The sequence below is a fragment of the Coffea arabica genome, chromosome 11e (assembly GCF_036785885.1).
Source record: "Coffea arabica cultivar ET-39 chromosome 11e, Coffea Arabica ET-39 HiFi, whole genome shotgun sequence".
NCBI classification, from domain to species: domain Eukaryota; kingdom Viridiplantae; phylum Streptophyta; class Magnoliopsida; order Gentianales; family Rubiaceae; genus Coffea; species Coffea arabica.
In genome coordinates this window covers 61995890-62011156 of record NC_092331.1, presented here as the reverse complement: position 1 = coordinate 62011156, position 15267 = coordinate 61995890, and the positions used below count along the sequence as shown (strand labels likewise).

The following is a 15267-nucleotide window of genomic DNA, read 5'->3' as shown; positions in this document are numbered from 1 at the left end:
ACGAGAGTAATCAACCCCCCTGCTTTTGTTTGTGCTTGTGATTGGCTCAGTAAACGCAGCTGCTGCACCGCTAAATTTGTGGTTCATACTTAGACAGCGCTTTTGCTTGCAGGAGTGATGTCCTATCAAATTCCACAACCTATAAGCTATAACGCAGCTTTCCCATATGCTACTCCACAACTCTACTTCCACCTGTGTGCAATCGTGGATGACTTGTTACAAATCATGACACTAGCAGTATTTGAGTGAAGCGCAATCCAACACATATTTTTATCCTTTCAATTACCTTTTTATCTCACATACATCACATCATAAAAAATACCACAATAAAAATATCTCTAATAATTCACCATCCAAACAAACCTAGTACTGTTTATGTATCCCGATGAGCGAAGCGCTATGGTACGTAATAAAATGTTCCATTTTCGGGTCTCCATTTTGGGTTCCAAACGTCTCCAACTCAGAAAACAAACTATAGGTTTGTTTGGATAGTGTATTATTTGAAATATTATTTGGAATAATTACTGTAGCACTTTTTGTGATGTGATGTATGTGAGATAAAAAGGTAATTGGGAATATAAAAAGGTAGGTTGAGAAATGTGTTTGCCTCCCCTACTTTTAACTTTTTATCACATTGTCAACCTATTTTAAAATAATTTAAAAACTCATTTTTAGATAGCCAAGATGTTTTCATTTCACAAGTGCCCTTTGCTGTTTTAATCTTCTTTTTTTTTTTTATCAAAATTAAAAGCATGTAATAAGATATTGAAAATAAAGACAAACTATACAAATGTGTAATTTTAGTGGACACAATATAACAATAGGTATTTTAGCATTAAAAAAAAAGTTTTAAGAATGTATTCAAAGTCTTTTCAGCCCAAAAGAAAAGATCATTTCTTTATTGTGAAATGTTTTCGATCAATTTCATGAGTTTTTTAAAATTTGTAGAATTTTTTAAAAATTGCAAAATTTTGTGTTTAAATTGATGGCTTGAAAACTAGGAGAAAAAAGGACAAAAGGCAAAAGGTTTATGTTTACAAACTCATTTGAGATTTTGTTAAAGACAAAAATTATTTTTTTTATTCAAAAATTGCTTGTGGATGAATTTAGGGATTTAGGTGTTGTCTAAATCTATGGCTTGAAAACTTGAAACATATGTACTCTCTTAACTATATATTTAGAAACTTATTTGAGGTGTTTTTAGCACACAAAATTTTATTTTCTTCATTGTAAAATTCTCGGATAATTTTTATGGTTTTCTAATTATTTAGAATATCAAATTTTTATTATATTTCTTGTATAGGCTAATTAAATTGGTGGGAAAATTATCAATTGGTATATCAATCTTTTTAACACCTTGTAATTCCTAATTAAAAATTCATATAGGCTAAATTTTCAAAAAATAATAGATAAACTAGATTTGTTATGAATCTAAAATGCTTTACAAGAAACTAACAATATTGGAATGAAAATATATTCTCTAACCACCAATAATTTTGTTAACAATATATTTTGAAATTGGTTGGTAATATTATAAAATGTTAAAAATAGGGAAATCAAGTGATATTTTTCAAAATTAAAAAGTGCTAAGTGACATTATCACAAATCTCATGGCAAGTTAGATTTTTTTTTTTTGCAGTTCTAAATTGTGTTTATTTCCATTAATTCGATTAACTAGTGGTCTAATTCATTAAGCCCACATAAGATATCTTGTAAGCTTTAAGGCTAATTCGATCATTTCATCGGGGCTGAGGTGTCAGAAACCTCAAGAAAGCCCCCTAAAGCTATCCCTTGAATCTCTAGTCAATAACAAGTTAACCTTCAAAAATTTAGGTGAACCGGATATTATATCATGTGATCTAAATTTTGTTACACCTTGAGTTCGTGAGTTGATGAAATGGTGTGACCACATAATTTACATATATCGGATCTACTCAAGTGCTTGCTAACTTTCAAATTCACGGATGAGAAAAGGCAATACATAAAAAGGGATGACTAAACTTTAAGAGCATTCTGCTCGAAAAACAAAAAATAAAAATTAGAGAGCATTTCAGTGTATATTGATTTCGTCGTAGTAGGTAACAACTCTTCTTAATTTCTTCTTCTTCTTCTTCTTCACGTGTACTTTATTCCCACCCTGTTAATCTTGTCTCGCTCCATTAACAAGTTTTTTTTTTTTTTTCCCTCTTCTTTTTGGTGAGAAAAGTCATCAAGCAACAAGTCTGAGTAAGATGAAAATTGGCGTAAGCAGTAAGGAAGTATGAGATAAAATGATAAATAAACCGACTCAATTTTTAAGGAGGTCTTTGTCACGACAAGAACAACTTAGAAAACATCCCGAGACATGCCCACTTCAGTTCTTGACTTTGAAAACCGTGGAAGTAACTTGGAACAGCATAAAAGGCTTGACTGTGGGTAAAATACACAAACAGGACAGGAAATTCTGGAATTTTATTTAAAATATTATTTAAAATAATTATGATAATACTTTTTTTTTTATGATATAACGCATGTGTGATAAAAAATAGTTAAAAAATTAAAAAGGTAATTAAATAACTTATTTGTAGTGCAAGAAAATAATTTTTTACGAATAAAGTCAATTTAAGCACACCAAGAATTTGAAATAATTTTGTATCCAAAACCGTCCATTCAATTCCCCGTTGAAGATTCTACGGAGAGCGACTTAGCAACCAACTATGATCATTTTGGCTGAAACTGCCGACATCATGTGTCGCGATCAAATAAAGTGAGAACACCACAAAGTAAAGGGTTCATGCATGGTTTCAAAAGTTTTTTTATTCGACTTTGGTTTGTGGTTAACTTGGGATTAGCCGAAAAATAAGATGTTACAGCTAAACTAAAACCGAAAATGAATTTAAGATGGAACAAAATAATATGGTATGCGCCTTAAAATGGGAGAGAAAGCTGAAACCACCAGATTACTGCTGATACCTATGCTCGTGTTGGTTGATTATGCAACTATTAATTTGTTACTCGATCGTATAAAATTCGTTTTAATTTATGCTTCCTTTCCTGCATCCGTCTTTCCTGTCTAAAAGATCACCAAACATTTGAACACAATTACACTAAACCTCAGCCGTAATTGTCCAGCTCGGTAAACATTTTACAGTCGGTACTAATTCTAAGTGGTCACTGGGGTTTGCTGGTTCGGTGGCTTTCTATCTAAAGTGTTGGTAATTAGTACTTGGTGATTAGGGATGTAAGCGAGCCGAGTCATAATCGAGTAGCTCGCGAGTAGCTCGGTCAACCGAGTCTCGAGCTACTCGATTGTCATTCGAGTCGAGTTTCGAGCCAATAGTTTGAGGCTCGAGACTTGTCAAGCTACTCGTCGAGCCAGAGGTATTTAAATAATATATTTATAATTTAAATAATATATATGTATTATAATTATAAATTGACCATTATGGGTATAAGTTTTACAGAATTTACAATAAACTTTTCTTTATAATAAAATTTCATAATGGCAAAAAAGTAATAACATAATTGTAAAAAGACCTAAAAAGAAAAAATGTCTAAAAAAGGGAAGATTGGTCGAGTCGAGTCGAGTCAAAAAGCTTTATTAGGCTCGACTTGATAAGACTTGACTAAAGGTCGAGTCTTATCGAATCAAGTCTCGAGTTTAAAGCGAGTTCCTCGAGTCAATATTCAAGTATCGATTTTTTGTACTCGATCGAGCTCGAGTCGAGCTCGAGCTTAGGTATATATGAGTCGAGTCGAGCTCGAGTATAGCAATACTCGAGCTTGACTTGGCTCGATTACATCCCTATTGGTGATAGCCAGCAAGAGTGGTTGCAGCAGAGCCATGGGCGCTAATCTATTTTCTATGGACTGCAAACAAGTCTAGGTCATGGCAGGTGATTAAGAAGGGGCCGAGGGAACAAAAGCCCCACCTCCATAATTCATGCATGCATACGTATGCGATAAAGACTTGGATATGAGATGATGATAAATGTGCGGATTACTGATGAGCTATTTGTTGCTGAGGCTTTTGTAAGAGTGTGCAATCATTTCCTTCAAAAAAATAAAAATAAAAAAAGAGCATGCAATCAGGCCAGAAAATATCAAACCATCCTCCTCTGGAAATATCAAGCCATCCTCCTCTGGCTTTGGTGATGCTACCCTTGGGGTCAGTCGACGGGATTGTGATGGGAGTCCCTAAGCTACTACGTCTAGCCACATAGAGTATGTTACACCCTATCCCATGTGAAGTTTTTCTCTGCCTTTTTTTTTTTAATCGTAATGTTAATATTTTTATAATTTATTCTAGTCTAATTTAGAGCGTTGACGAAATTTTATCTAAAAAATTCATTTAAATATAACAATCATAATTAAGTGATAAGTATACAATGAAAGATAAGAATTGTGCCCTTATTTTTTTACCCCCACAAACATTTGAAAGTGTTAGTGATGACCAGCCAGCCAGTCCAAGATGCTGTTGGCTTATCCTATGTGAAGACTTGCTCAACTCTTATATGGTTATGATAGCAGCAGCAGCAGCGGTAAAAAAAATTTTTAAAAAAATTGGGAAAGAAAATTAAAAAGCTATCTGTTCCTTCTCTTCTTTTTGACCTTTATTCTTTTTTTTTTTCTGAGACGATAACTGTAATATATCTTAGTCTATCTTATATTAGGGGAGGGGAGGATCTAAGAGATTCAGGGATAATTCGAAGGGGACTGAATCACTATCGAATCAAACGAGTACACTACGTATTTGTCTGAATTTTTTAAAGCAAATCAATATTTTTATGTGACAACCAAACCTTAAGGGCTTTTTGACTGATGGTTCTTTTTGACGTTCATTCTGGATAACATGAAGGTGATATACCAATTCAGTCAGCAAAAATTTTAATAAAAAGCCAAACTCAGGGGCACGTGGTTGTCAACTCCACTGCTAAACCATTCCATTCCAACCAACGCCCGCCGTGCCACGTTAGTCCACCGTCAACAATCCCCTGCACGCGCCTCCACCTCTGCACTCAAACAACGTGTGGACTGGCCTTCGCAGTCTTAAGAAGATAGAGCCCCCACGTCATGCAACCTCGAATCAGATACTCCGCATCAATCAGAATAGATCAACAACTCCAATAATTGCGCGTGTACATTAAGCGCTCATAGAACGTGACGTGTCACCCTTACCTCGTTGCACCGATCCAACAGGATCCTTTTATCTTCTCCCACACTCAACTACATCCCTTCCTGATAAAGCACCTCTAGCTATTTTCTCGGACACGCGACATCGTTTTAATGCAATCGTTCAAAAAAGGGATTCTTTTCATTTGCACCCTTCAAGCTTGACATATTTTACTTTGTACCTAAGACTTGACAATCTAGGTTAAATGATGTGCATCCCAATTAGAGTTTAAACACCAAAAAGCCATTTCTAAGTGAATTTGAGCTCGGCTAATACTAGTATAACGTTAAAATATACGTAACAAGGATAAAACTAGTGGAATAAAGATTTATGGATAAATTATTATATGATTATTGACAACCATACTTTAAAACTTTTCTTTATCAAAATGTATCAATCCTCTCAAATTTAAAGATGTTTTATGTCATAATTTGAGCGATTAATTCTAACAACAGACATGACCATTCCATATTGTATCCGTATTTGAATTAACTTTACATGATAGATTAACTATCGCATTTCAATAATTTGGCGTTTCTCAAATAGAAGATACTAGTTTGACATCCTACTCATACGATAACTCCCGACTCTCGACTCACTAACAATGAGGGCAAAATTTGGTTTGTAAACCTGTGTTAAATGTTATTTTGAACGTAGTCTTTCTTACCCAAAAAAAAAAAAAAGAGGGCAAATTGCAGTACAAATTTTTACGGGAGAAGAGACATCCAAATGAAACTCTGATGCAAATTTACAATAAAAGAACTTTAGGGTTGCAAAGTAGAATAAACACAAATGCATAAAATTTCCTCAATTATCCGTATGTAGATATATACTGGACTAGCAGCCCATTCCACTACCATACGGCATTGAAACAGCACACATTCCTTCCAAAAAAAAAAAAACCCCTTTGTTGTCTCAAGTCTAACACGATAAAATTCCTTTGTGCCATTTGCAGTTTTTGTCCCTCTGAAAGCTCTTTTTTAAGTCTAACATGATATAAAATTCAGTACTAGTAATTACTACTAATTTAGCAGTAGTAGTATTTAACATTACGGAAGCACCATTCTCCGATAAGGTTTAAACCATGGTAACGTTTAAAATCCATTAAACGGATAAACGTAACTAAAATCCCCAGTCAAAACTTTATCCATTCGCCTCGATTTCCACAAATTGAATTTTTGAGGCTTCTTTTCCATTTGATCGCTCCAGGAATCAAGCTTTTCCTTTTCTTATAGTTCCGGGTTGGAATTGGCATTTTACGAATTTTTCAAAAATATATTTGTAAAAGGAAATTGAAGAAACACGATGGGGAGACAACAAGATCAGCAGTCGAAGGTGTTTTACGAGCTGTCAGCTATGATTATGAACATTTTACGATCTCCACCGACTCCGATTGAGTTTTCCGACGAGTCTGACAGTGTCCCGTCGGATGAATCTTCCTCGTCTGCAACTGGGTTGGCGGTGAGGAGAAGGCAGACGGGTATGCAACAGATTACACCGGCCGGGTTTGCTTCTTTGCTTTTGGGGATATCTCTGGCGCTGATGCTGTGTGGATCGGTGACTTTCTTTATTGGGTTCCTTTTGATGCCTTGGGTGATCGGATTGGTGATGGTCTTTTATGCAGTTGGGTTGGTTTCAAGCTTGTCTATGCTGGGACGGGCGATTCTTTGTCACAGCTCCGGCCCGCCATCTCCCAGAAAGGATTGTAATTGTAAGATTCTTCGTTTCACTTCACGTTTTTAGCTTTTTTTTTTTTTTTTGGCTTAACTAGTTCTCCCTCCACCCAAATTAAATTGTTTGTCGCATGCACCTTGATGGCGAGGTTAGTGGATTTGTTTTCAAAATCGTCCTCCAAATCTGAATTTAGTAGGTATGCAATGCATATTAAAGTGGGATAATATTAGAAAAAGAGATTAAAGTAACTTTGGCTCTAAACTTTAGTAGGATAACAAACATTTTAAAACTTTCTAAAGAAAAATATGGCGCCGTCCCATTTCAATAGGACGGAGAGAGTATTATATTCTTTTTCTTTAACGATAAACGTAAACGATTCTGCTTCTTAACTGGGTAAATTGATGCGTGGTTCTGACTTACTGGAAGCCTGATCTTATGATTGTGCTAGTTGTGGGGGGTGGAATTTTAATGACACTGTAGATTGTGAAATGAAACTTGCTTAGCCAGATATGTCGTTCTTGTCTTTAATTTATCAAGATTATTGTCTTTTTCTGGTTATAATTGGCTAATTAGCACTTTCTTAACAAAGTATCCTTGTGATGTATTAGTTGCCAGAAACAAGAGTTTGGGGTTGTTTAATTATAGGTGCGACGGCTTGTTTTTACCTGTTATGAATTTTGTTAGTCCATTCACAATCTCTGGAGTGAAGTAAGGACTTCGCATTCGTTGTCCATCTTAATGGATGTGCTCTTCCTGCCAACTTCAAGATGCCGCTGTGTATCTTAGATTGTTGTATTGTATGGTAAAATGCAAATTACCACCACACTCAATTGTGATTATTTCTCAAGCTCCTCCTCCTTTGGAATGGCACTTTCTGGTAAAACTTGCAAAAGCGAATTTTGGTTTACAACTGATGCAATGCGTGCCAACATTTTTGGGTGTATGCAGTTGCATGGACGGTGAGGGTGTATTAAGGACAGATCTTACTGTTGTTCTGTGCTTGTGTGTGTGTATTTACCGAACAACAGCAGTGAATTATTTGTGCCCAGACGTTCGGTGTGTTTTACTTAACATGTATGATTACTCTAATCTTGTGGCCTTTCAGTCTCATTTTCAGTCACACTTTAGCGAAGGCTTTACAAAGTGTAGTATTGTGCATGCAGTAGACCTGTCCTTTTGTGTCTCTCCCACACGTCACTGATGTGATTACTAAAGAAATGTTTGAGATCTTTTATGGTCCTTGCATTCACCGGATAACTACTTCCTTTGACTTTTTTTTTTTTTTCAAAACGATATATAACTACTTCCTTTAACTGATTTGAACTTTTTTTTTCTTGAGAGTGATTTACACTGTGGAAGTGGCCCTGACATCATTTGTTCCACGTTTAAGTTGTGTCGTGAATTTGAGGAGAACCGCAGTCTAAATTTTACTCGGGAGTCGGGACCCCATATGTGGTATAATTTCAAGTTGACTTCATTCTACCAACATTTCTTGGCCATTCTAGAGGTGTTAAAGATAACTCGCAATGGAAATTCTCTAATAGTCCAGTACTGTTTGAGTTATATCGATTTGTTTTCTAGGACTTGAAAGATAGTAGTGTGTCATGAAAGCTGCTCCTTTTTCATTGCTTTTTTTTTTTTTTGATGAAGTAATAGTAATAGTGGCTTTTTCCATTGAGTAAAACCATATTTTACCTGGTACTCTGTGCCATAGCACATGCTTTCCTGATCTGATCTGGCTTTTTGTTAGATTTAGTCTAGGCATAAAAATTGGTTAATTCATGAAAAGTTAAAGCCGAGTATGGGGTAACAACTGCAGTTAAAGCCGAGCGTCTGAAGTGATGGTTTTTCATTTTCTTATATGGTTATGGTTCTCCTTTGTCATATGAGATGATAGTTGTCCTCTGTTTTCTCTCTGGTAAATAAATGGTAAAATGGTCTGAAATCACTGCATCGAAGACTTGTTGAATAAAATTCCCCTGTTCTATCTCTGCTGCAGCCTGGATGCTCTTGTGAAGCAGTTTAGATTAGTTGGGAGATGCTCGGCAAGATTAAGCGGCGTGATTTTTCTTATGGCTGGCTGCTGGTCTCTGTAGTATTAGCATATGGAAGCTTGGAGCTGGCTTTGATTTAAACTTTTAGGAACAGTGCCCAGTCTTTTGGGTACCTCTCTCTCTTGGGTCTATTATTTTTTATATGGCCTCTGCATTAAAGACCGGAAAGGGCGCGCTGTACAAGTAATCGAAGAAGCATATATAGGGCAGGGGGAGCCTTATTATTACTACTCAAAAGTCAAAACAAAGAAATAGGAGAAACCAATTTCTTTCTACAGTTTTAACACATCTCTGCACCACGTTATGTTACGATGATATGGCTTTTTGTGCCTTTGAATATATACTCTCTGTCGCGCATCCTTTCATTTGGAAACAGAGAGCAAGTAATAGGCATGAATTGTTAGCTGTTGAATGTGTACCATTTCTTTTTGGGTATCAGAAGTACAAGTCGATAATTAGGGTTGTGTTTGGATTGCATTTTTCATGATTTTTTATGAAAAAAGTACTACAGCGATTTGATGTATATGAGGAAAAAAGATAATTAAAAAATGTGATCACGAAAAACGATGTAATTTTTCGAGATCACGAAAAATGATGTAATTTTTCGACGAAAAATCGCAATCTAAACAAGGACCAGGATAGACATGTCTGGGTTTCAACACCAGATGCAAGAAAACCCCAGATGTCTTGCCTTGTGACAAAAGAAAACACCAGATGCAAGAAGTGAAAAAAATCCGAGTCCTACTTAAGGAGGATTGATGACTTGTGTTGGCATGGATTCAAAGCAGCCTGGTGCGCTGGATTCGTCTATGCATTTGTTGAATTTTGTGGAAGAATCGCATCCTAAAGTCTTCTCGAGGCAACGGTAGTAATGAATACGAATTGTTTACGTTTTGGTGCGGGCTAATCCTCTAGCAATTAAGCAACTAGACTATCACTTTAGTGAAAGGGCTCAGATAACACCAAAAATTATTGATTGAAGATGGGTCGGGTCACGGGAACGGCAAATCTCAAATCGCTCATCCAATTGCGGAAACGAGTTTCAAGACAGAAATTAATCAATTAAGATGCAAGAATGCGTGCACAAATTTGTAAGTACAATTAAAAGATGCAAGAACTTTGAAGTAGCAGCTGCTTTTTTGATACTAGTAACGTAGCACGGCAGCAGTATATAGATTGCAAAAACTATCTATTGAAATGCACTTGAAAAGCCCAAAACAACACCGATTACTGAACGAAAGCAAATTAAAGCAGACCAACCACACAGTGGCCCCCTCCCCAATGAGAACACGATAAAATCCCGTGCAGCTTCAGGGGCTCAACCCAGTCAAACTACACCAGCAAACAAGAAGAAATTAAGAAATCAAGATATCTGTGGACAGACAGAGACAGCAATAGGAAAAAACGTTTATAGAAGAAGAAGAAGCTAGCTGGGGGGGGGGGGATTGGTGTGGTTTGGTCTAGCCGGTGTAGATATGAACCCCAATGGCAATGAGAAAAATGGTGATGAGGCCAAAGAAGATGATGGTGTGAACCAGTATCGACAGCCCACTTGTCTGCATGTTTCCGAACTCCACCACTCTTGATCTCCCCGGTAACTGAATCAACAGCCCTGGACTCAACAGCACGAACAGCACCACCGCTATTACCACCGGCCCCCAATCTGCCATCTTACTCTCACAACTTGCTACTGCTGCTGGATCTCTTCTCTCCTGAGTCCTGCCTTCCCTATCTCCCTCTTTCTTTTACTATCACTACACACCAGTTTTGCTAAGCTAAGAAAGATTGATTACACCGTACTACTTATAGGCTTGAAAAAATTAAAGGCAGCGGATTCTTGAAGGAGTGAGCAAAGAAAGGAATAACAAGAATGGGAGGAATAGGATACAGCTAAAATCGTTGTCATAAAGTTAGTAGTAGTAGTAGAAAAGCTGTGTGGATTTGGGGCATACTAAAAAAGTTACAAAGTGAAACGGGCAATGGGGATGGGGTTACGGTCCTTGTGACCCAAAAGCATTTACTAGTACGTGGCAGACTGGCAGTATCTTAAAGATTGGGCGGGTTGTCCCTGCTATCCATCTGGATCTTGCTGCTGCACCACGCCATTTTATTTAATTAATTAATTAATTAGTCATTTGAGTTGCTGCACCGTATAGTAAGTACTACTAGTATTTTGTTTTACCCAAGTTTCATAGCTTTGTCCTTAAAAAAAAATATATCATAAACATAGCTTTTCTGAATTTTTTTTTAAGTGGCTTTCATAGCTTTGGGTGATGAGATACACAGCATTCGATTTGCTAGGCGACGGTTAGTAGTACGTGTTATTATTATTATTATTGGTTTTTTTTCGTGTTTGTCTGGAATTTCGCGCGGAAGTAGCATAGCTAAGGGAAGCAACTGGGTTGATTTTTCGTCTTGAGCTGCATGCTTAAAAGCACCGAGTACTACTAATAGTAATAAGTTAATGGTCTTTTAAAAGCGAAGGCAAGTTTGCTTCAGTCGGGAAGCTAAGCTACCGGGGAGTTAATAAAAAACAAAAAAATTGCTGCCGAAAGTTTACTTGAAAGAGCAGCCCCGCCCCTGCATGGGAAAGTAATAATGGATTTGTTTAATATTTGATTTACATCATAAATATATTTTTCAACTTATTTTTTTATATTTTTAATTATTTTTTTTATTTCACATACATCACATCATAAAAAAATGCTACAGTAATTATTCCAAATAATACTCTATCCAAACAAACCCAATGATTCCAGACAGTATGTGGTTCTTCTTGCAAATTAAAAACAGAATTAGTAAAATCTTATGTAATTTTAAAGTAACAATGCGCTTCAGTTCTTTCCGACTTTTCCATTGATCCGCTTGAATCCACCCCTTCTCCTTAGTACATAATAGGTATATGTATAGAATAAAATTTATCGTATTCGAAAAAAAAGTACCAACACTTTCTCGTAATAGAATGCAATTTTATTTCTATACCATTTTCTGTAAAGAACCAAAATACAGAAGAGGATGCTTGGGGTTTTATTATTTAAAATAATTAATGTAATATTTTTGTAGATATAATGAATGTGAGATAAAAATTAATTAAAACTTATATGTATGATGCAAGTAAAATAAAAATGCTGATCTACTATATTTTGTATGCAATTTCTTGATGGGAAAGAGAGTGAGTAGACGTAGATGATTCATGAAAAACGCATGGGGCCCTACACTTGAGAAGAGACGAACCACCAATTCACGATCCTTTTAGCAATGGCGGAACGTGTGAACAACTGAAGCTCTACTAAAACAAGTTCTCATCTTTTATTACCATTTAAAAGGTGAAAAAAGCTACCTTCGGGTTAGTAGACCTGAAAGCGAGTGACGTGATAAATAGTAGACCTGAAAGCGAGTGACGTGATAAATAGTAGACCTGAAAGCGAGTGACGTGATAAATATTACCAGTACCAGTAGCATGCTGCATTTGGATAACACCCGACCCGAAACTTTGTACGTGTAGATCATTATCAGGGTTTTAGTATCATTTTCTTCCATTGCTAAAAGATTTGCATAATCTCAATCATATCAACTGCATAGAAATATCAAACTAAAAAAAGTTAAAGATGGTTAATATTTAGTTTATGTCTTTGATTTTTCTGTTGGATTAATGTTCACATTTATATATGTTTTATTCAATTTATTAGATTTTAAGTCAAACAAAATGGATCAATAACACAATGCCTAAAATGAATACAATTGCCAAAATTTCAAAAAGGTTATAATACTAAACTAATTTTTAAAGTATTTCTTATTATTTTAAATATTTTAAACTCTTATACTAATATCATTGTCATTTTCATTTATCAAATTATTCCAATATTAAATTCTTAATCAAATTCGCTAAAAATGGCTGATATGCCTTAGTTTTAAAATTAAAGAAGAAAAATGGAGATAAAATCAAATTTCATTTTTTTTAAAGAAGAAAAAGCAATAATACTAAACTATGAGCATACCAACAAAAAATGAAAATGGCATTAAGTTAAAAGTTTGCGTAACCTGAAATAATAAAAACTACTTTTTTTTAAAAACAAAAAACAAGTTTAATATTACCTCTTTTTCAATAAGATATATGGTAATTATCCTTATTTTGGCAATATATTATTTATCCTTTTTTGTTTGACTTAAAGTATAATAAATTGAAAGAAACATATTAAAAAAAGTGAATATTAACCCAATAGGAAAAATTTTAAGGACATAAAATAAATGTAAACTTTTTTTTTCCAGAGATTGTTGTATTATTGATATGATAGGGAAGATGTACATTTTTTAATAATGAAAGGAAATAATAATATTAAGTTATAGATAATTTCATAAATAAAAGGACAATAATATCATTTCACTCACTTTTGTTGGTATTTCTAACTTTGACTAATGTTCATGGGGTAAAAATGTACATATTTTAAGGTTGAAGGGGACAAAGTGTGAATACCCACTAAGTTCAGGGGAACAAAGTACTGTTATTAACCCTAATTATTATTATAATCATCTCTTTTAAATGAGTGGTCTGGATAGAAAGAAAGACTTCCTTCTCGAAACTGTACTGTAACCATCATTGCAGCTAGCATTTCATCCTAGGCTGGTTGAAAAAAAAAAAAGAAAAAAGGAAAAAACAAGCCATGATTTGACCTCACAACCACATTCATGAGACGAGCCTAGAATTATTCGGCGTTGGTACAGAGATTTCTTTTTAAGCAGTAACTCCACAATTTATTGGCATAGCTGCCTGGAATGAATTTGTTGACTATTGTCGCAAATTGTTGGCCGAATAAATGCTTGCAAGTCATTGAATGCCTTTGCATGGACCTTCCTCCTCTCGTTGTTTGAAATTACTCCAAAGAACAAGGCGTTTCGGATTTTGTTTCTTTCTTCTGGTCTTTTACTTGTACCCTTTTAATTTTGAGATAAGCTAATTCTACACTCTAGCATCGTAAATTGACATCCTAATGCACCAAGGAATTGTACCATTATTAGTACTAAAACTCGTACAAAGTGCAGACAATTTCTCAACAATCTCATTCTCTCTCTCTCTCTCTCTCTCTCTCTCACACACACACACACAGGTATATATCTATATCTATGAAGAAGCTAGAATTTGATTGGTAACCAATGAGTTCAACATCACAATCGATCCACTCTATAAGCGAAATCCACTCCACCAATTCACCACGAATACACTGTGTAATTTCACCTAATCTTCGTAATTGATGAAGCAATCGCCTAGAGCACGATCGTTCGTGCAAATAGCAACAAAAAATGAACAGTGCAACTCAATTGAAGTAGATTCAAGCAGTTGAATGGATAAGGCGCAACCCTCGACTTAGACATATTGCAGTAGATTCCGGCCGGGAAAACCGAAAAGTCCCAGCCCAAGTATTTAAAACAGCAGATACAAATACTACTACTATAACATTATTACTATTGACATTTGTGTTTTATGTTTGCGCACCGTGGAGGCGCAAATTTTTTTTTTGGTTAAATTAAACAAAAAAATAGGAAGAAAAGAAAAGAAATTCGTGCCTTCACAGTCGTCTCTGAGACTCTACCCCAGGTACAAATGGAGCTTGATGGCCAGTAAGAAGACAGAAATGAGAGCAAAGTAGAGCAGGGAATGCACCATTATGGCAGCGCCACTGGTCTGAAGATTGCCGAATTCCACGCACCTGTGGTGGCCGGGAATTTGAAATAGCAGCCCCGGTGATAACAGAACGAACAGTACCACTGCCACAAATATTGGACCCCAGTCTGACATCTCTTGTTCACTTTGCCAGGCAGGAGGGAGATGGACGTACTAGGAAACTTGCGAGTTCGTGAAGGAAGGATCGAGTGGCCGCTGAAAATGGAGAAGTGAAATAGTTATATTAGATCAGATGATGAGTTGCAGTCAGTGGTGCCGCAATTTAGGTAGTGTTAAAGAGCTCAGAAGGGAAGGGAGGACGGCGCACTTTGGAGTTTGGATGGAACGGGGAAAAAAAAAAAAGAAAAAGAAAATAGAGCAAACAAACAAAGCAAAGCTGCAATAAGGCTGGATGGGAGAGGAAACAAAAGGGAGTGGCTCAAGTTACTTGGATGCTCTCCAGCCGTCCCATTCTCCATCGCTTACACTTCTTTCATGCACGTGGGGCGCCCACTTCAATTCCATAGTTAATTTGATTTAATTTTATTATTGTTATTATTTTTTTGATAAGCTGGTGCAGCTTTGATGCAGTGGTCAATTGTTTGTTTGGATAGGGTATTATTTGAAATAATTACTGTAGTACTTTTTGTGATGTGATGTGATGTATGTAAGATAAAAAGGTGATTGAAAATATAAAAAAAGTGAGTTGAAAATGTGTTTATGATGCA

At 35.7% G+C, this 15267-nt stretch overlaps 3 protein-coding genes across 4 annotated transcripts; 1 reads left to right on the top strand and 2 right to left on the bottom strand.

The window, feature by feature from the left end:
- Window positions 1–5997: 5997 nt before the first annotated feature.
- LOC113718840 (uncharacterized) lies at window positions 5998–9403 on the top strand. Of its 2 annotated transcripts, none has more exons than XM_072071678.1 (2): window positions 5998–6863; window positions 7435–8086. In XM_072071678.1, the coding sequence occupies exons 1-2, from the start codon at window positions 6458–6460 to the stop codon at window positions 7536–7538; spliced, it is 510 nt and encodes a 169-aa protein (XP_071927779.1). In that variant the 5' UTR covers window positions 5998–6457; the 3' UTR covers window positions 7539–8086. The 2 variants fall into 2 exon arrangements, with proteins under 2 accessions (XP_071927779.1, XP_027099562.1); XM_027243761.2 differs by lacking the exon at window positions 7435–8086 and adding an exon at window positions 8826–9403 and having other exon boundaries at window positions 6001–6863.
- Window positions 9404–9989: 586 nt separating this feature from the next.
- Window positions 9990–10884, bottom strand: LOC113718841 (uncharacterized). The gene has a single exon (XM_027243762.2). The coding sequence runs from the start codon at window positions 10548–10550 to the stop codon at window positions 10341–10343; it is 210 nt and encodes a 69-aa protein (XP_027099563.1). The 5' UTR covers window positions 10551–10884; the 3' UTR covers window positions 9990–10340.
- A 3331-nt stretch (window positions 10885–14215) lies between these two features.
- On the bottom strand, window positions 14216–14980 carry LOC113718842 (uncharacterized). The gene has a single exon (XM_027243763.2). It carries the CDS (start codon window positions 14672–14674, stop codon window positions 14465–14467), a length of 210 nt encoding a protein of 69 aa, XP_027099564.1. The 5' UTR covers window positions 14675–14980; the 3' UTR covers window positions 14216–14464.
- Window positions 14981–15267: the final 287 nt, after the last annotated feature.